The 20584-nt window shown below is 42.3% G+C and overlaps 1 protein-coding gene across 1 annotated transcript; it reads right to left on the bottom strand.

Moving 5' to 3' along the window:
• Nucleotides 1-2542: 2542 nt before the first annotated feature.
• On the bottom strand, nucleotides 2543-15425 carry LOC115398752 (calphotin-like). Its single transcript, XM_030105679.1, has 13 exons — nucleotides 15301-15425; nucleotides 15144-15224; nucleotides 12270-12791; nucleotides 7185-7232; nucleotides 5954-5998; nucleotides 5433-5780; nucleotides 4944-4976; nucleotides 4787-4843; nucleotides 4548-4640; nucleotides 4003-4104; nucleotides 3788-3907; nucleotides 3456-3555; nucleotides 2543-3325 (listed from the first exon to the last, which is right to left on the bottom strand). Exons 2-12 carry the CDS (start codon nucleotides 15186-15188, stop codon nucleotides 3496-3498), a joined length of 1473 nt encoding a protein of 490 aa, XP_029961539.1. The 5' UTR covers nucleotides 15189-15224; nucleotides 15301-15425; the 3' UTR covers nucleotides 2543-3325; nucleotides 3456-3495.
• Between the last annotated feature and the right edge of the window lie 5159 nt (nucleotides 15426-20584).

The following is a 20584-nucleotide window of genomic DNA, read 5'->3' as shown; positions in this document are numbered from 1 at the left end:
ATGCAGGATTTCCCTGTGACATCCCACCTTGGTATAACAGTAGGCGAGGTGGCACATTCTTGAAGCTGTAATTATCTAACATTTCCCTCCACAGGCCTTAATTACCTACAGACAGGGATGTGGCTCAGATGTGTGAGAGAGGGGCGACTTCTGGATGAATCTCATACTGAAAACACAGTACAGATTGGTCAGCAAGGGCACATCCAAAATATGTGGAAAGTTTCTAAATGTGTGCATAAACAAAATAAAAACTGTATTATAGAGAGGAAACCTAGATTTGTTTTGAAAGAAAAAGGGATTGTATCAATTTATTGACACGACTATGCTTCCAATCCCAGCAAGATGGCAGAATCTGTGCTCATTTGTAGGTAGGATGCATCTCAATGCACTGGATCAGACACCGTTACATTAAGGAAACTAAATGATCACTGAGTAAATGTATGACTTTCCAGGATACACCCTAACAAAGCAAAGTGATGAAGACACTCACTCAGGAGGCAAAAAGTCTTCCAGGATATGTGAAGGAGGCAAGTCGGCCTGTCATTTCTTCAGTAGTGGGCTGTCAGGGCCGGCAAGACATGATTCTTCCGGGCTGTGCTTCAGACAGTGGCATGATTTTAAATTATTTCAATTTAATTCAATTAGTTTAAATTGTCATGTACATTTATACATTTCTTTTAAAATATGCTAAGGCTGCAGAACTAAACTGAAATACATTCCTTTACACAAACATAGAGCGAATCCCTTTGAGTTGTTGGCATTTATCAGTCATTTCAGATCACAGTGGGCTTCATGTTTCTCTGACACTTCAAAATGAGTTAAAAAAAACTTTGTTGAACAGTTTGTTGAACAGAAGTACATCATATTCCATGACACTGTTGTACAATAAAACAATATAATCAAACAAACAAACAACTGATATGTTGAACAAGGTTAATGCTGGAGAGGAAATAAATTATGGACAACCAGTATGTTGGTACATATAACAATGGTTTATTTGGCTTTTTTTTTTTTTTTTTTTTTGAAGAGTTTTGTTCGAAAGAAAGGATACGGCTTCTGACATAACGTGAGTCCTTGTAATTCATTACTTCGGAGAATAATACCGTAGGTCAATTTATACTTAGTTAGAACATGCTGTCAGTACCTAATTGTTATAGACAAAAACACAGTAAAAACATTTGAAAACGGTAAAAACACAGCAAAACAGTCAAACAGTGGATGGCTACAGTGAGTTTGCCACGTGTCAGGTTGAGGGTCTCATGGTGTGAAACGTCATGTGTAGTCTGCCATCTAGTGGACACACACGTGCTAAGGTCGTCTATTTTTTTTATTTATTTTTTTTTGTCCAGATAACATGCCTGGCATTACAGCATTTATTAGGACTGTCTTCCTGCAGACAAACATCTATTAAAAAAAAAAAAGAAGAAAGGAACAAAACTCAACAGTGCACGTGTGCATGCATGTGCATGTGTTTAAAACACCCATAAACACTGAGAATCTTTAAATATTCTGATCAAAAGAAAAGGCTCCTTTTTGTGTTACCGACACATAGATTGTTGAAAATGTGAGATGCATCAAGTCTGATCAACACTAAAACCTTCATTTCTTAATAACATCAGAAACTGGGGATTTTGAAAGTAACTTTTTATTTAAAGAGTTATTATGATACTGTTCGGATGGACTGTTAGATTCAAGATGCAGAGCTGCCATACTCATAAATGCATGACAATTTAGTAATTTTGCCTTTAATAATGATGAAAGAAAATCCATTGATTGACCTATACAGCGATTATAATGTCTGAGTCTGTGTCTTATCTCCAATTTTTGTTCAAGTCTGCTATATTTATTGTGTTGAAGAAAGACTGAGGAACCCGATAAGATCTCCGGTTTGTTAAAATCTCACAGTGAAGGCAAGAACTGACGTTACAGCCCCTTTCATACTGCATATAGGAGCAGGAGCCTTGAGCAGTTTTCCTGAAATTGGAAAAGTATCTAATGCCAGTTTATTTTGAGAGCCCCTTCGAGGTACCAATAATGTAGAGAACCAAGTGTTGTTACACATTTTCAAGGTCCATCTTTGATGAAAACAGTCTGATGGTGGTCAACAGTCTCACCTCATAGTGAAAAGTTCCCCGTTTGAATCTTCTGTCTCCAGTTTTCTCCCACAGTTCAAAAACTTGACTTGAAGGTTGACTCACCTGTGTGTGTGCAATGTGGGATTGCGTCTAGACCCCTGTGAGTCTAAGTCGGATGAAGGTGTAAAGGACAGGGGGGGGTTCAAACTCATTTTACTTAATTTATTTGGTAAAATAATGCCACAATAACCTTTGAACTGAAACTTTTGGCATGGAGTAGATGTGATAAAAATGCTCCTATTTTCAATAAACCAAACATTTACTGCTGAAAATCACTGATCTCAAGATAATTTTAATGCCAATTTTAATGAAACTCTCATGCAGATACTGATATTTTGTCAAACTTCCTCCAAACATTTGTGTGTCGGTGGAGCATGCGAAAAAAAAACCCCAAACAAATTCAGCACGTAATGACGAGTTACAGCTTTATTTCAAAGGTCAAGTCGGCCAGTCAACAGCTCAGATCACTTTGTATTTCCACTCCAGAACAAAGACTTTGAAGACAAAACTGTAGCACATCATATGGTCTATACAAAACGAATTACAAAAGGAAGAAAAAAAAAGTGAAAAGAAAGACAGAAATTGACCTCCAGGCTCTTCCCCCCGAACCGAGTCGCTCCCCTGGCTTCATCGGCCGTACGGCTGAAAGCTCCAGCTCTGAGATGTAGCTTCAGCGTCTCGCTAATGTAATTGCTGGCACGAAAGTTGTGGCGAAGCGGACTAGAAGGACGGGGGGGCAGAAAAGGAGGCCAAAGAGGGGGAAGTTTGCATACGTGTCGCAATGATTTTGAAATACAAAACAACAGAAGAAGTTGTTTCTCTCTCAAGAACATACACCGGTTTTATGCACCGTAGGCACATTCATCAATGCTACAGTATTCACATGAGAGAAGTGTTACACAGTGAGGCAGACGCTGAGCTTCCAGACTCACTCTACAGGGTGTTTTTTTTATTTAGGTGGTGGGGTAAAGATTGAGAGGAGACACGGTAGGGCTGCCGTGCTGCCTTTAACGCAGCACCATGACGTTTGGTTTGGTGTTTTAACAGAAACCAGGACAGGAAAGGCACTTCAAAGTGTGGATATCCCTGCTATTTCCTGGCGGTCCCGTCCTAAGCCTTAAAAAATTAAAAAAGGTTGGTCGGTTGACTCCCTATGACGCTTCAAGTCCTGCAATTGACCAAAGGGGAATCTGAAAGAGACAAGGATGGAAGGGCAGAGTCGTTAAAGGGTTAACAGCACGGGTCAGAAATGAAATGTCAACTGGGAAATGAAAATCCTGCTTTTATTAAAGGGCAGATTTAATGTTGTGAGAAACTTACAACAACAAAAAAAAGGTCTTCTGAACTGTGTGTTGAGGTTTTAGCCCTCGGTGGGAACCTCCTGGACCATGTGTGTGTTCAACGTGTCCAGGGACATCTCCTGAAGAGCAACACAGGAGATCAGTCAGTTCAGTGCAGAATGTAGTCAGTACAGTATCGACTCCAGCCCCTTACTTTTGTCTCAGAAAGGTCAGCCCCAAAAGCCAGTAATAACTATGACTTATTCTAGCCGAGGATCTAGAGCTTCAATAATGCCTTAAATGACTGTATGGCCCAGAGCATTTACCTCGGGCCCAATGCCTTTCAAGCTTTATTAAATCTTAAACATGTACCACTGCGTTGAGTTGCACCGTCTCCACTGCGAGCTGCATCTGACACGCCATGTCGCAGATCTGTGGCATTGGCTCCTCTGGCAGAATTTCCTGGCATGTCGGCTCAGCAACAGCAACATCCTGCGAAAAGAAATGAGAGCAGCGGTCAGAGATCAGGTGAAGGCATGCACTGGAATCCAAATGGAGAGGAAAGAGATGCAGAGAGAACAACTCACAATGACCGCTTCCACTGCAGGTGCATCAGGCTCAGGCTCAGCAGGAGTCAAATGCATAGTTTCTGTTTGCACGCTGAGGGTGTCAGTGATGGCCACGGTCTCCTGCAAGACACAGAGGACAGACAACAGAAACATTTAGAGTTTGCACGGCAAATGTTGAAAACTAGGTAGTGTTCATGTTGGTCCACTAGTGGGTGCTGTTGTTTGTTTTTGGAATGAAACCACACAGATGTATGAAGAGAGCAATACATTACAAACCAGACATGACACTCTGGAGGCCGCTGATGTGCAGAAGAACTATTTATGACGGGACTTTGAAATTTTTATGTTTTCATTTTAAAACGCCGTGTAAACGGGACTGAAGTGGATCACATCCCACAGTGAGCTTTCCTACACACTGACATCTGGTGGCCAAAGTCTGTTATGTTTATTTACAGAGAAGCTCAGAAGAATTTGGATTCAAGTCAAGAGCTCTCTAAAATCTGTGTCATGAAATGTAACCGCTATATTGTCAGTCAGAAATGTTGTCTTTTCATGGGTCTCACCTCCTCGACGGCGGCAGACTCTGCGATGGCGCTCTCCACTGCTGAGGCCGACTCCGTCACAACAAAGTCCTCAACCAAGGCTTCTTCCGTGAGCTGAGGGGCAAGAAAATAACAAGGTGAGAAAGGAACATTTTGAAAGCTGAAAGTTTCTCTTATTTTTACTGATGCACAAAGAGACCAACACCTTTAATTCCATTATATAATATGTGATATATAATGCTGTTGTATTGTATTCATACCTCTTTGGCGTCAGTAAGAGCGGATTCTGCAGGGACCTCAGGAATGACCTCTGGCAGCTGGAAACAAAACATTTATATTCAGACTGTAGCATTCATATTTCTACTTAAGCATGAGTCTCCGTGTTCCATCATGTACTTTTCCATGCAGGCTTCTTACCTTTGGGATTTCCTCTGATTGGACCGGAACATCCTGAACAACAGAAATACTCTTTTAGACTTTGCAAACAGGTTTTCACTCCATGTAGATGAGAGAACATGTGAGGAAACTGAGCTTTGGGAAGGTTTTTGAACATCAATGCACCACAACAACCACAGAACCAGCGGTTTCCAACCTGGGAAGCACAGGGCTTGTTTGCTATTATAATGACAAAAATTAATTTTAGGGTAAAGAAAACCAGATTGAGGCCGTTTGGGAAGTTATCTGCTGTCGTAAGTTCATGAGTGTATGGCTTTCTTTCTCTTCAACACGTTTTGGTGTTGCCGGCCTTTCTTAGAGAGAGCAGGTTGGGAACCACTGTTTCAAACCGCATGCAGCACACTGACAAATCACACAATCCAACTGTGCTATCCGGGGTTTCTCTCCACTGACAGGAATGATGGGAAAGCAGAAGAGAAGAGGATAGTGTTTCTCTGAATGAGGCGGCACCTCTGTGACTGCAACGTCTTCAGCGGAGGCTTCGGGCACGTCTTCGACCAACACTTCAAATTCAACTTTGTCCTCCTCCTCTGGTCGGGGGGCTTCACACACAGCGATCTCCACCACCTGCTCGCATACGCTGACCTCTGGGATGTCCTCCACCACGATTTGCGCGGTCACTTCCCCTGGCGCAAGCTCTGTTTCGGCAGAAATGTCCTGGCTTATAGGTGCTTCTTCTTCCTCTGGCTGTTCAGGGGCTTCTGTTACAGGCTCTGGTACGACAGTATCTTCCTCTGCTTGGACTTCGGCTGAGGGTTCTTCCTCTGCCAGGGCTTCCACTTCGCAGACTTCATGCGTCTGCACATGCAAAGTCAACACGGCACACGTTAAGACACCATGCAACATGCAGAAACTGATACTAAACACTGTCACTCCATGAACACAGCAGTGTGACACTGGACACTCAGTAACATGCACGACCAAAACTCTACGTCAATGAGCACAAAACCAGAGTGAAAACCGGGTCTTACCTGCTCAGTTTCTGTCTCTGTTACTGTGGTGACAACTGTTGTAACCTGGAAAGTGATAAATTAGTAATAAGTAAAGTGAAGCACATGAACAGAAGGAGGATTGAGAATAACTGATGATCCTAAATTAATCCAATCATCACAGGAGCAGCTGCCTAATTGCTACTTTCATACTAATTGTGCTTGTGCACATCAAACCTCACATTATCTTTCTTTTTATGGGGGTTGTTTATGTCAGTAAAGAATATCAGTGAGATATTTTATCTGGTTTGCTGGTGAATCTCTTTGCTTATTGCATGAAATTATTTGTGATTTGTTTCCTGACTGGAGGAGAACATGACCTCAGGCGAAGTGGGGCCGTTATTCAGAAAGCAGCTTTCAACACGTTTCTATTGAGGGGATTGTCTTCTGTCTACTCACTGCAGCTCCGGGCCTAAAGCGCATGAGTGGAGGCTTTGTGTGGGTCTGTGCTAATGCATGCTGCCTTTTACACCGTGCAAGCAAAACAACACTTAAATCTGCCTCCATAAACATCATTTATTGATCACGTATTAAAAACTTCCTGTAACAACCAAGAACTAAATAATTGCTAATAGTGTAATAAAATAAGGAAAGGTTTTTTTGTTTTTTTTTTTATAACCATCTCATCTACTGGTGCACACCTCAAAGTGAAGCTAAAAGTCCATATTCATAGATTTTCTTTTTCAAAATCAATCAAATATGGCTGTGTACGTATTAACATAATGTTTCACAGTGTAACTCTGTTGCAATGACTTCAATGTGGGGTTTGAATACTATATTAATAATACTGTATGTCAATAAGTTTAATAAATAACCTGCAAATCTACAAGCCTGTTCTGTTAGGTTTTGGAAAATGTGCATCCTTCTTGTCTTTCTTCAGAAAACACTAACTTTTCAGTGCTTTTGAAGTCTGCAATCATTTACAGTAGTGGACTTTATTCACTACAGGCAGTTCAAATTTTAGAGTCTGAGAAGAAACCAGGAAGAACATGCAAATTCAGACTTATAATGTCCTCACTGTGAGACCAGATGTCTCCCAGCCTAAAATCAGCTTTTCACAAATCAAAGCTGATCCAACTCGTGGAGCGTCAGTTTGAGTTATGCTTCTGTCTTTCTGGCTCGGGATCCGCCTCTGGCACATACCGCAGCGCTATACTGCCCCGCTCTATGTTTGAGCAAGGTGTACGTGGCTCTAAAAAAAGGTTTTTCTTACCTCGCTCTCCACAGGAAGCTCCGCTGGAGGCTCAGCTGAGGGTACAACCTAGGGCAGAAAGACAGAAAGGAGTTTATTAAAACGTCCCCTTGAAAAGAAAACACAACTTTATCAAACGAGCCAATATAGTTGGTAAAAAAGTGTGTCTAATTGCAAAAGTCTCTGTGGGACATGTCTATGATTATGCTAGGTCTGTGTAAAAATGATTGCTTCAAAGATTGCAAATGAGAAACTCCAGTGAGCACGACTTGTTTGACCATAAAAGAAGAAAAATAAAAATTTGAATGTTTTCAGATTATTAATCTGGGCTACATAAACACAAACAGCGAAAGCACGCACGCGCGCACACACACACACACACACACATAGTATAGACACTGTGCTTTGTGTGTAGCTGGAGCTGGACAGGGGGAAGGAACATGCTTCTAACAGGCATGTTACAACCAATTGCATAACAGGAAGCTGTTACTCCCTCTACTTAGCACCTCTGTGTGTTAAAATACTCTTTTACCTTCATATCAAAAACAGCTACATTGTGAATATAGCTTTCTTTATTTATTCACGACTCGTTAAGATGCAATTTAGTATTAAAAATATCATTCAATTGGACAAATTCCTTCAATTCATCTTATTTTTTCAGATTTTGACTCTCCAAAATGCTCGGATAAGGATCCAGGTCACCCAGATTTCTTTTTGGCTCCTACCAGCTGCCTAATCGGCCGCCGGCAACGCCCCCTGTGCAGCCAAGTGTGCTGAGCAGCGATGGCACTCACAGGGAGCAGTGCATAAATATTGTACACCTCTTAAGCCCGGCAATAAATTATTTAGCCTCCTGTCTCGCACTAGTTTCTCCTCAATATAGGACGGGTTTTATGCACGCAGGAGAACCTTGGCTTGGTAGAGCGTTGGCTTAAAATCTTCAGAACAAAAACATGACAAATTGGTCACTTCCACAACTTCCCCTTGAATATGTCTTCAGTAAGTGAAGAATTCACTCAGTGAGGTTTAAGAAACTTCTGAACAAAAGGCCTAGTGGGCAAATATGCACACGTAGACGAGAAGGGTAAATATATGTACTGCCTCGGAGGGATGGTATAGGGGACTGAGAGGAGGGGGAGCAGGAGGAAGGAGGCTGGCTGTGAGCCTTCCATTCGCTCGGCAGTAAAATGCTCACACATGCACACACACACATGCACACGTGTGGCTACATACAGAATACACACCCCCCTTATGGTCTGTCCCAGCAGCAGAACACTTTGTACCAAACTGATCTCAACAGAGATGCAGCCTCAAACCAGGCTGATCTCACTCTTAGGAAAAATGTTTTTATTTAGCCTACATAACATTTTAAAATTGTTTTTCCATTGATGATAATACTAGCAATTAAACATTGAATATTAGAATAACAAAACACAAGTGAATGATGGAGATAGTTAAGTTCCTTTAGTTCTTTATTAATATTAAATGTTGTTTTATGTACGCTTCAGTAATACACTTAAGCTTTAAATGGCTAGAATGTATTTTCTAAAGCCGTAAGTTCAGAAAGGACACCGTGTACTCAATGGCTTCCACCGCCATCTTTGTGTTCTCATGCACACTTTTGGGATATCTCCCAGACTAGGAAAAATTAATATTTTTCAATTAGAAGCACAGATTGAAACAATGAAAACAAAATCATAACAATAGTTGTATTGACTGGCTAATGCTAACTTTGAGGAAGGATCTATAAGAACAAAGAGCTGCTGGAATTCACTCAGGACACCGTGTACTCACGAGCCGCCAAAACCAGTTTTACTTTCGCAGCTTAGGCTTTGCATATACATATTTTTAAATAAAAATGACTCATGATTAAGCTTTTTCTTTTGTTTTCTTTTGTTTCTAGATACACGACAATAGCCCTGTCAGTTGTCAAAAATTGCGCTTTTTGAAAAATGTTTTTTGAGTGCGACATTTCAAAAGTGTTTCCATTTACAGAAGCATGTGCCCTATGGTCACAGTGAACAGTCTTTCTGCACATGGGCTTGTCACTCCTTCAGAGTAATAACATTTATAAAACAAAGTGCATTTTTAGTCAAAATTATATTTTATATTAGTCAAACTTATCACAGTTTGCAATTGATGGAGATTTTTCTTAAGGTAAAGGAATTCTGCGTTTGAATTGACTTGAGTGAGCTAACTGACCAGTTAGCAGGTACCAGCAGAACACAATGTTCTCAAAAACAAACTCTATCTTAATGCTTTTCAAACACAGAATCTCTAAAATGCAGAAGAACATCTGGGAAATAGTTGCTATCTGCAAGAAATTTTATTCCATATCAGATCGCTATCTTGCAAAACTTAGTCTACTTTGATTTAGCAAGGAAGCTTAAAAAAACTGAATAACAAAAGCTTTGTTTTATATTAAAGAGAAGTTCTTAAACAGATGCCACCATAATATGACAAAAAAAAAAGAGGGAGTGGAGATGTGGGTGATGTGCAGTAAATGCTCAAGCTAACAAAGGTCTATACTGTCCCTGAAAACAAACCTACAACAGTTGCCAGGAAATGTGAGAAGTGCTGTGAATGCATGCCTGTACATGTGGAGGGAAGACGAGGGGGAGAAGGAGGAGGATGGGGGGAGGAGGAGGAGGAGGAGGGTCCGCACATGGTTTTCAACCCAAACTGATTTTTCAAACTTGGTTCCCTTTTGGTAGCACACCTCTGTATGCCTGCTGCCGTCTCTCTCTCTCTCTCTCTCTCTCTCTCTCTCTCTCTCTCTCTCTCTCTCTCTCTCTCTCTCTCCCTCTCTAACCCTTCAAATGTCACCAAAGTTATTTAGTTTGCTTGTTAACTACTGGGAAGATGGAAAGTGGATGAACCCCCGAGTCATGCCTTCAGCAGGAACTTGTCACAGGCTCTAAAAAGGTCGAGGCAGCTGTCTGCGTAAGCTCTCCCTCAAAACTCAAATACCAAAGGTTGGACGGTACACATCACAGAGACAGGCGGCAATGCATTCCCTCAGCCCAAACATAGCACTCTCTATTCCCCAAAGCAGCCCCTGCCTCCCCCAAGCAAAGACCCCATGATAAAGAGAAGATGCGTTGATGAATAAGCACTGAGCGCACTGGCTAATAGTGGCTCTGAAACAGGAGAGTAAAAAGGGGGCAGGAGAGGAGAAGAAGGGAAGGAGAGAGGGCAAGCACAGAGGAAATGGTGGGAGGGAAGCCAATGGCACTCTTCAGGGGGGAGAACGGGAGCAAGGCTCAAGGAGAGGGTACACAATGTACAACCTAGCCAATAGCCACGCCTCCCGTCGCTCCAAGCTTCATATAGAGGAAAAAGAAAAAAGAAAGCGAAAAAAGAAACGCACTCAGCAGGTCTGCAGATCGGGGCGGTGGGTTCACACTCACCTGAGACTCCGTGACCACATCGAGGAGTGGTGGGGCCTGGCGTTGGCCCCGAAGCCAGCTGAACACGAGCCCCATTCACGCCCGTATTGACCCTAGCATCTATCTATCAACCAGCAAAACTAAATGCTAGCCCAACGCGAGGCTCGCACACTAAATACTTTCCTGCAAATCTGTGGCAGCAGGTGCACGGAAAAAAAAGAAAACTTATACAACAAAGCAAATAAAAGGTTCACTTGAATTACAAGCACTGAAGCTGCAACCGTGTTTAATTTACAGTTTAAGAAGGTGCGTGGATGTCTGAACGGTCAGTTTCTGTGCGTCTGAACCGAGCACGTCTACGAGCGGTGAAGGACCAAGGTAAGAAAGAAAGGAAAGGGAGAACCAAGCTGTGAGATAGATGGAAGGGAGGGAGGGAGAGAAGGGAGAGGAGGAGGGAGGTCGAGGCGACAGGACGGAAAGTGGGGGTGGACGCAGCCAGAAGCATAAAACTACATAATGACGGTCAGTGCAACTCCTATAGAATCCCTTTTACAGGCCCTGTATAGCTTAGCGGATCCAGACCACAGGCCTCCAGGGGCTGGAGTTTACAATCTGAACATCCAGAGCTAACGGGTCGATGGCCACAGAAAACCACCGGAGAACTCAAACAAGTTGTAAAACTATGGCCACTAATAGCACCTTTGCTGCTCTTCTCCTCCATGCCAGCATTCACGTGTACATCCGCGCATATGCAAGCACACGCATGTACGCAACATGAGGCTCAGCTGCTAGAAGACAACACCATGAGTCTGAGTCTGAGCTGAGGTTCAGGAGGTTTACATGGACGCGCAGCGCAGCGGCCGACACAGAACGTCCTGTTCCCAAAGTACGGAGCTAGGTGGGCTATGCTGCCATTTTGTATGGAAGTTTTAGATATCTGGAAGGCAAAAATATAGTCTGGAAACTCCATTTTTGACTCATATACCAAGCTTCAGAAGTTAGCTGTGCGATAAAACATGTACTGTTAAAGTACATGCCATGTGAGTTTTACTGGACGAACTACAGCCAACTTCACTACAGCCAACCTTTAAAAGAAGATTCTATCATGGTGAAGAGCAATCTTTCATATACATACGTCTTCAAATCCACATAGCCATTCAATGCCTGAGTCCAAAACCACAAACTACCTTCAATATCTTTTACATTTGAAATCTCCATCTGCCTTTACAAAAAGTAAACAATTCATCCACAGATGTTTAAAATGAATTATGGCAATGCCAAGGTAGAGCCGAGTCCTTCCTCTGCTGCAGCTGTCCATCGCTCGCCTATTTTCCGCCTCTTGGTTAAATGGAACACATTGTTCCCTCGATCTTTGCACGCTCTACCAATCCTGCCTTGTTGGTTTTGCAAGGCTTCAACTGCTCCACATTTTCCTTTATCCCGTATTCGCCAAATTGCAGTTGGCTACTATAGAAAGAAATGGAATCCGAACCCAAACCTTGGTGAGATGTTACACCTGGGCTAATGTCTGACTCAAGTAAAGCAGTATGATGGAGTACTAAGATGAAAGGTTTTCAGAAACTCTGACTGCTGGTCGGTCTCATGGTGAGGCTACATGAAAATGGTAAAATATTGAATCTGTTCCTACCAGTGTTGTATTACTCAACATTCAACATCCAAACTATTACTCATGAATGTAGAAGAGAAGCATTCCTACCTCAGTGACTGGTTCGATTTCAGGAATGACAGGTTCGGCCTCCTGTGGTGCAGCAACTTCAGCTGTAGGGGGCTCCACAACCAGCAGGGTCTCAGCACCCTCTTCATCAACAACAGGTGCTGGGACCTCAACCTTTGCACAAGTCTCTTCAAGCAACACAGGTTCGGCCTCAGGTGCCTTCACCTCAACTGAAACTGGTTCTGGGACTGGTTCTGGTGCTGGTTCTGGTGCTGGTTCTGATACTGGTTCTGGGACTGGTTCTGGGAGTGGTTCCTGGACTATTTCTTGGACTGGTTCTGGGACTGGGACTGGTTCTGGTTCTACTTTGAGGGTCTCAACAACAGGGATAACAACAGGAACAGGCTCTGGGATCTTCTCTGGAGCTGGAGCTGGAGTTGGAGTTGGAGCTTTAACCACTTTGTTTGTGGTGACCGAAAGGGGCGCACATACTGCAACAGCTGGGCTGCCTTTAGCCTGTGGGTTGGTAATCTGGTTCTCTTCAATGGCTCTCTTCAGGGCGAGCTGCAAAGGTGAAAAACACACAAATATCTGAGTTAATGGTTGTCACATTTTCATCTAGCTTAATTTTTAATTTGTGATTCATTCTCAAGCAATAAATGTTGAAATGAAATTATTTTCCCAATTCTTTATAGTAGCATAAAATTCAAAAGCTAAAAAAATGTGATGTGCAACCTTCCCACTTGCTTATAATTGTAGTTATTGCATTGTTGGGTATGGAAAATCATCTCAATGGTGAAACACAAAGAAAGAGAGGTAAATGGTGACTCTAAAGGCCTCTACTTATGTTGTTCTGAGTCTCTGGTTCATTCTTGTACATTTCTGTCTGCTCGAATACCAGGCATGCCATCCGAAGCAGGTCCAACGTGTTTTTCAGCTCGGGACAATACCCCTTTAGGCTTTGATGAAGGTTTTTTAGGAGCGCGGACCACTGTGAGGGAGGGGATGGCTGGAAGTGGGCCCAGCAAAGCTAGTTAGATAATGGGGGCTAATTAGTTGAATCAGAGCAGTCCTGACAGGTCTGGTGAAGCGGGAATGGAAACCGTGCGAGTCAGCAGCACTGATGGGTGCCCCGCAGAGCAGACAGTGGGCCTAATCACATCATAATCAGCTTCTAATCAGGTTACAATCACTCGCTAAAAATGCTTTTGTTAGGCTGGCAGCCAGGAAGGCATTTGCAGCACTGTAAGCCAACAGAGCGTGTGTGTGTGTGTGTGTGTGTGTGTGTGTGTGTGTGTGTGTGTGTGTGTGTGTGTGTCCTGCTAGCCACTGTAAAAACAACCCCTCCCTTTTCTGTCCCCATGCATGGCTTGTGATCTCGAAATTGAACCTCTCTATCAGATATTTTTGATTCTTCTGTATCTTTAAATGCATTCCTAATACTGGATGAAGTTGAGAAACGCATAAGCAAAAGGCACGCTTGCTCAAAGAGGAGTCCTCAATTGGATGTCTTCAAGTGTCTGGCAGCTCCTTGCCTTCCCCTGGCCTGATATCTCACAACCGGTGATAACACGAGGCTGCAAATGACTTCATGGGCCATTTTTATTTGAGCGTCACCCGTGGACTATGCGAGAACCAGAGAAACTGTGCAGACGCCAGTCTGGTGAAAAACCAGGCAAGACATTCCTGCACTCGACACATTACCAAATACAGCTGTGGGGTGTTGAGAGCTGTGGAGTGCACGGCCCAGCAAGCCGCAGGCTTAGGAGAGTCGGGTGTGGGGGGGTTAAAGTGGGGAAGAATGCCATGAGGATTCAAGGCTGAGAGGCCTTCCAGGGATGGAAGCTTCAAATGATCATTCAGTGATGAAACCAGTGATCTCTTTCCACACTATGAAAGAGAGAGATGTATGTTTGACAAAACTGAGAATCAATGGAGACAGACCATGCGCCGCTGAGTGATGGAGTAACCTTCACTCCTCAAGAAACTAGAGCCCCTGCTCACTCACCATACCCCACCCCCACCCCCACCCCCACCCCATCACCACACCCACTACTCCTCTTCTAGCACTGAATGTTCAAAAGTAAAAAAAAAAAAAAAAAAAAAAAAATTCTCCAAGTTACCTAAGAAGAGAGGGGAGGTGACTAATCCTGTCACTTTTGATGCTACTTCAGCGTGTTGAATTATGTAATGAGTGTAGCGGGTACTGAAGACACCGTGTGCCCTCAATGCGCCATGTGGTCCTGAAGTTAGTTTGTTCCCAGAATGAAATCCACTTCATCTGCACCAGAAAGTGGTGTCTTTCACGGTTGAGTTGAATAAAAACCAAAAAATGGGAAATGAGGAATATCCGTTATGAGGCATTTGATGCAAAGCGCACAAGTGACGCGCAACGTGCGCTTTGCATTGAATCAATGCAAGAAAAAAACAACAACAAGCACGTCTCTTTGTCTTCTGTCTCTTATCGTGGAGTCAGATCAAATCAAATGCGGCTCAGGTTCGCTCTGCTGTGTCAATTCCGACAGGATCTGTGCGTTTTTTGGAGCAGTCTAGCAATTTGACCAGATTTTACGCACGGCGCTCGGAGTGCGCTCAGCTCTGTGCGCGCATCATTAAAGCTTCCACAAAGCCTGAGTGTGAGCTGAAGCAGACGATCACCTCAAGTGGTATGATCGCAAAACCTCTCCACCATGTTTTTCATCTGTGGTTGGAACCTTGGTAATATTTAGAAGCTTAATTGGGTCAAACGCGCACTGGTATCAGAGCCCGCTGCCTCTTTTCTTTTCATTTTTTTAACTTATGTCCTAATTTAGCAAAAACATAGGAGTCCACAGGAAAAGGAGTGAAACGACTGCTTGGTGAGATCTGGATGCAAGTAAACAACTCGATGGGTAAAGTGCGCTCATCACCACTTACCACCCTCCTCCTGCGGCGGCCGTTCTTCTTCCTTTTGCTGGGCATCCTGACGCACGCGGCTGGTGATAACGACAAAAAGAACTGGGAGAAAAGACACGAGCAGCGAGGCAGAGTGAACACAGAGGATGTTTATAAAGCCCCCCGGTCCCTCTGTTACCTTTGCACGGAACCTATGGGAGTACCGGGTTGAGGATGGGGGCGTGGAGAGGCAGAGCGCGAGAGGCGCACAGCGTGGAATCACCCCCACCTCAGACACTCGCACGTGCGGGACAGCTCGGTCAGTTGGTGGGTTATGTTATGTTATGTAACCTCTCCATCAACGCAAAGAGAGGCAGAGGAAAAGAGAGAGAGAGAGATTGATAGAGTGCCACACCTCCTTCCCTGGATTGCAGACTTTTTTTTAGAACACATGGCAACCACGCTGCACATGCTCGAGTAAATACTTGACTTTCTAATTACATTCTAACACTACTACTGGTAGTATTTTTTGTATGTGGACAATTGTATTCCACAATATGACCAAGATGCTATTACTTTGGAGTATATGGGGAAAACTAACAAAAGGCCCTTCAGCATAAACAGTGCATTAACTTTTATCAAATTCATTACAGTCATGGAGCCGGAGAATAGCTCTTATTGTGTTTGTGTGTGTGTGTGTGTCTGTGTGTGAGTGTGAGGGAGAGAGAGAGAGGCAGAGAATAGAGTGAAAGAAAGCATGCACGTGTGTGTGTGTGTGTGTGTGTGTGTGTGTGTGTGTGTGTGTGCCACCGCCTCCATGTACAGCACTCTGTGAGGACGCATTGTCTCCGACTCCCTGTGTACAACCCTCCATGCATAAATAAATTAGAAATCATGTCTGGCTTTGCTTTCTATTTTCTCATCTAGCCTCATTTACCTCACATATGTCGTCCTGTGCGGTTATGTGTGACAGTCAAGTCTTCATTTCTATGAGGGATTCTGATGTTGAAGCCATTACAGACAGAGTGAGTCGATGGCATGCAACATGGCCGACAGGCCCGGGGGCTTGGAGCTTGATTTATTCCTGACAGTCAGTGAGAGCAGATGGATTACATGCATACAGAGCTTTCACATGTCACCAGCACATCACGTTTAACCGGTGACCTTTCCACTTTACTCACTAAGGCTCAGGAGGACCTCAGTGTGCAGCTGCTCCAGGAAATGAAATAAAGACCTTGATCTTCTAGCAAAGAATTCTTAGTTAATGTCAAATCTTTAGGTGTAAGGAGATAAGTCAGTGGGTCTCATGGTAGTGTTGAGTTTAGCACTCTTGTCTAATTCAATGATCTATGATTCTATCTGATATGATGGAATTTGTATGTTCTTCCTGTGTTTATGCGCTTTATTGGTGCTCAAATTACCAAATCACATGTATTTGAGGTTGATTGATCATTCTTAATTGTCCGTGGGTGGGAATGTGAGAGCAGTTGTCTTTGTCTTTATAACCACCTCAAAGAGCTTCATTTTGCTAGTTGATTTCACAGGGACTTATGATTGTGAAAAAATCTGCTCTTTAGGGATTTGAGAGTGAATCAGATTTATATTAGTCTGTGGCACTGGTGTTCATGATGTGTGCTATCATGTTCACTCTAGCTATGCCTGAAATGTGTAACCATTTATACTATCCATTAATTACAGAACATATTATTTGCCCAAACTAACACATGAAAACTGAACACTGAATTAATGAACCTTAAGAAAATTAAATTTATAAAAGCTGATGAGAGTCTAAAGTTAGCATATATGAAGTTACAATTCGAGGCAGATATTAAACTTTTAAATTTTAATAATATTCACCATTTTTGAGCTTTCGTTTCACAAGATGTATGATGTGAACCACTGCCATAAAAGCAAAACTTTCTGAAGATCTTTAATCAAGAATTATTGTGTAGAATCAGAGTGGAATGCCTTACAGAATCACAAACAATAGACTGATGTTGTTGTTGTTGTTTTTCTCTTGGTAGAACTGAGTGCTTTTGATACAGGCAACAACCAGATCCCTACTGACATCCTGGCTGTTGCACATAGTGTCCTTATTGACATTTACACCTGTTTTTCAAAGCAGACCTTCTCTATCTGTCCATCTGTAACAGTTCCTTTGAGGTGTGGCGTTCCACAGGGTTTTGTTCAAGGTCCCATCTTATTTTTGAAGTCATTTTATTAGCCAGTTCATTCAGGTTTCTTATCAGTATGATACAAATGATCATCAACTCTCTTTCTTTTACGCTGAACAGACTGGAAGGCAGATAACTTTGTACAGTAAGAAAATTATGAACTCAGTTCTGTATTGATAAATATAATCTATGCAAACAGACCCACACAGGTCGCTCAGGTCCTCAAATCAGAATCTGTTATGTCAGTCTTATTATAACATACTGTATATCATGATATACCAGGTAATTATCAAAATTGGTTGTGCTTTTCAGGTCCTGGACCCAACTGTTCTGAACTCTCTGCAAACACACTTTGTTTTGCTTTAAAAGTTTTATGAAAATTGTGTATTTGATGAATCCGCATGGATGATGATAACAGATGAAAATGTACAATGTGTAAACAGTCCAGTCATACTCACACTGGCCTATGCCTGAAGCTACAAGGAGTCACATGTTTTTCTTAAGTGTGTGAGCTGGTAGAGGTTTTTTCATTTTTAATGTCTGGTCAAGTGTGTCCCATTCCTAAATGACAGCCAGACTGTATCGCTGTCACAGCTGCCGCACATTTTAAACGTCTCTGTCTTGAAAGATTTACCATCTGCCTTTTGCAGCCATATGCAGATTTTCTAAAGCACATTCTATCACATGCCCGCTGAAGCCGCCTTCAAGAGGCAAACGCCTGCAGGAGTTATTAAGTGGCATGCAGCTGGTAACGAGCAACCAGAGACGTGTGATGTACACATTGAGGGTTCATCAAGGCTATTTGTCATTGTTCCTCCTCTGACCTGCTTAATTCGACCTATCTGTCAAATACTGTAATTCTCATAGTTATTATTCTGATGTGCTGGAGTTTGGATGTCAACTACTTTGCTCAGGATGAACTGAACAGTATGGGACAACATAAAGCCTGATGACTGTCACAATGATGAGAGCTCTGGTTTGATCCCTTAGAGTTTGACTTAGCTTCAGTTGACTTGAACCAAGTTCTGTTGAGTCTTTAATCTTTCTGAAGCAGGTGTGAACCTGAGTCAGTTGAACACGTTTGTCTAGCTAGAGGGTCTCAAACACACCCAGCACAGGAATGGCTCAACAATCATTATAGACTCTTTACATTTGCAGCATCTAATTAAACAATTTAGTACAATCCAAATACAAAGCGTGATCACATTCAGGCTCAGAGAACATTAAAATGAATTTGTGAAACTGACCTCAGTGTGAAAGAATTATGTCTGCATTGTCTAATGAACACACCTCCCCTCCCTCTTCAGCCCAGCGCTCACCTTTAAATAAACAAAACACACCCGTCACTAGCATGTCTTCAAACACATGTGGAAGCCACTGTCCACAAGCTAAGATCTCAAAGACACACTTAAGTCATGAATGAAAAAGAAAATAATCAGCCTTCACATCAGGAACACTTTCAGTTTTTTTATTGAAGTAAATCATTTTAACCATTTGACACAGAAATTGACAGAAATTGTGTTTTGCATTCACATTGAAGAGCAGGTTTAAGGGGGGGTGGGGGGTGGGGGTTCTGTTACTTTGGCCACCCAGTGATGCACTCCAGGGAAAAACTGTACAACTTCAGTATTGAACATGAAGTGGAGGGATCAACGTTTCTGACAGTATCAACAGAACGTGAGAAGAATACACACAATTACGCTCCGTTTTTTACTTTAAGCAGAAGCAAAGGAAGTAGGAAAAACTCTCAAAGTCGAAGCAGAGATTTGCTTGGTTCTGAAATGGTGTCAAGTTCAAAAAAATGTATGTATTTTATTCTGAATTCAGGACAAGGTGGTGGTGGGAGACTTTCATTTGTTACCAAGCAGTTTTAAATAATGGGCAAAACATTTTTTCAAATGATAAAACATGCTGTGATGAAACTGAGAGTTTTGAGTAAAACTGTGCGATGATAAAAGCAATGAGGATACATATACAGTAAGTTGGGCGCATATGTGATAAAGTAAAAAGAAAAAGACAAAGCACAAACCTTTTGTGGTCACTCATTTGAAAAGTTTCCTAAGTTTCCTGTTTTCACACCCAGTTCTTTTTTTTTTTTCTTTAATTTTAATATCATAATTATGGTGAAACAGGCGGAAAGTTCATCCATCTGGTTGTTGACTTTGCCGCTCAGTGTTATTGTTCTTTCAGGTCGGGTCTTCATCCGCTGTGACTGAAACAGTCACAGCAGAATCAGCACTTTTGAATAGATTCATGATGTTTACCTGAATGAAAGAGGAGTTCATCACTCACTTTCTCTCTCTCTCTAACACACACACTCACGCATGCACACGTACACACACTCCCAAACACACCAACAGACCAAGTGGACACACACTGGAATGTTGTCTGTCAACAAACACCCCCACCGGAGGTCGGCCCCATGGTTACCACCCATCGTCCATCAGTCCAAGCACACACACACACACACACACACACACACACACACACACACACACACACACACACACACACACACACACACACACACTGCTATTTTTAGGTCTGGGATTTTCCCCTCTTATTTCTTAAGATAAATTTGGGTCAAGTGCTGGATGCATTAACAGACATATTGACAATAATTTCAAACAGTATTTAGCAAAAATAGAGGGGTAACAGAGCACATGGTGATGTGAATGTAGACTGAAGAGAAACAATGATGTTTATTTGCTTTTCCATCTCGAGGTTTTGTATCATTTCATGCTGAATCGTAATGTTATTTCTCAAATCTTGTTTCTCGGGTCGGACAAGAAAACAGCAGACTGTTTCAAACATGGAAGGCCTAAAGTGACATGAAACAATTGCTAAATGCAAATAAACTTTACTTGGATCACACGTTTTCACCACGGCGGCACTCTGAAAGAGCTTTAGGCACAAAGCAATACAATACTGCCTCACAGACCCTGAATTTTAAAATGATTCGCTGCTCTTAGATACAAAAAATGTCTGACAGGTGTACTAACTCTTGTTAATATGAAATAAAATTCTTGTCACATGAAAATAGTTGCAAAGCTGCTGTCTCTCTCTTTCCTATTCCTGGAAGAAAACTGCCTCATTAATGGTCAACTAATTTAGGCTCTGCTTGCAATGCTTCCAAGAGACAATGTGTATGATTGTTATTGTTAGCAACTGAGTCAGAGTTTTTTTTTTGAAAAAGTTGAATTTTCTTTGTTTACTCGGAGAACGAATCGAGGCGTTTAGAAAAGTTCCACCTTTGGAGTCTGTTGTGAAAAAGTTGTGTTTTTTTGTTTGTTTTTATACCTCATAAAA

The sequence above is a fragment of the Salarias fasciatus genome, chromosome 12 (genome assembly GCF_902148845.1).
Source record: "Salarias fasciatus chromosome 12, fSalaFa1.1, whole genome shotgun sequence".
Taxonomy (NCBI): Eukaryota; Metazoa; Chordata; class Actinopteri; order Blenniiformes; family Blenniidae; genus Salarias; species Salarias fasciatus.
This window is presented reverse-complemented; position numbering and strand designations above follow the sequence as displayed.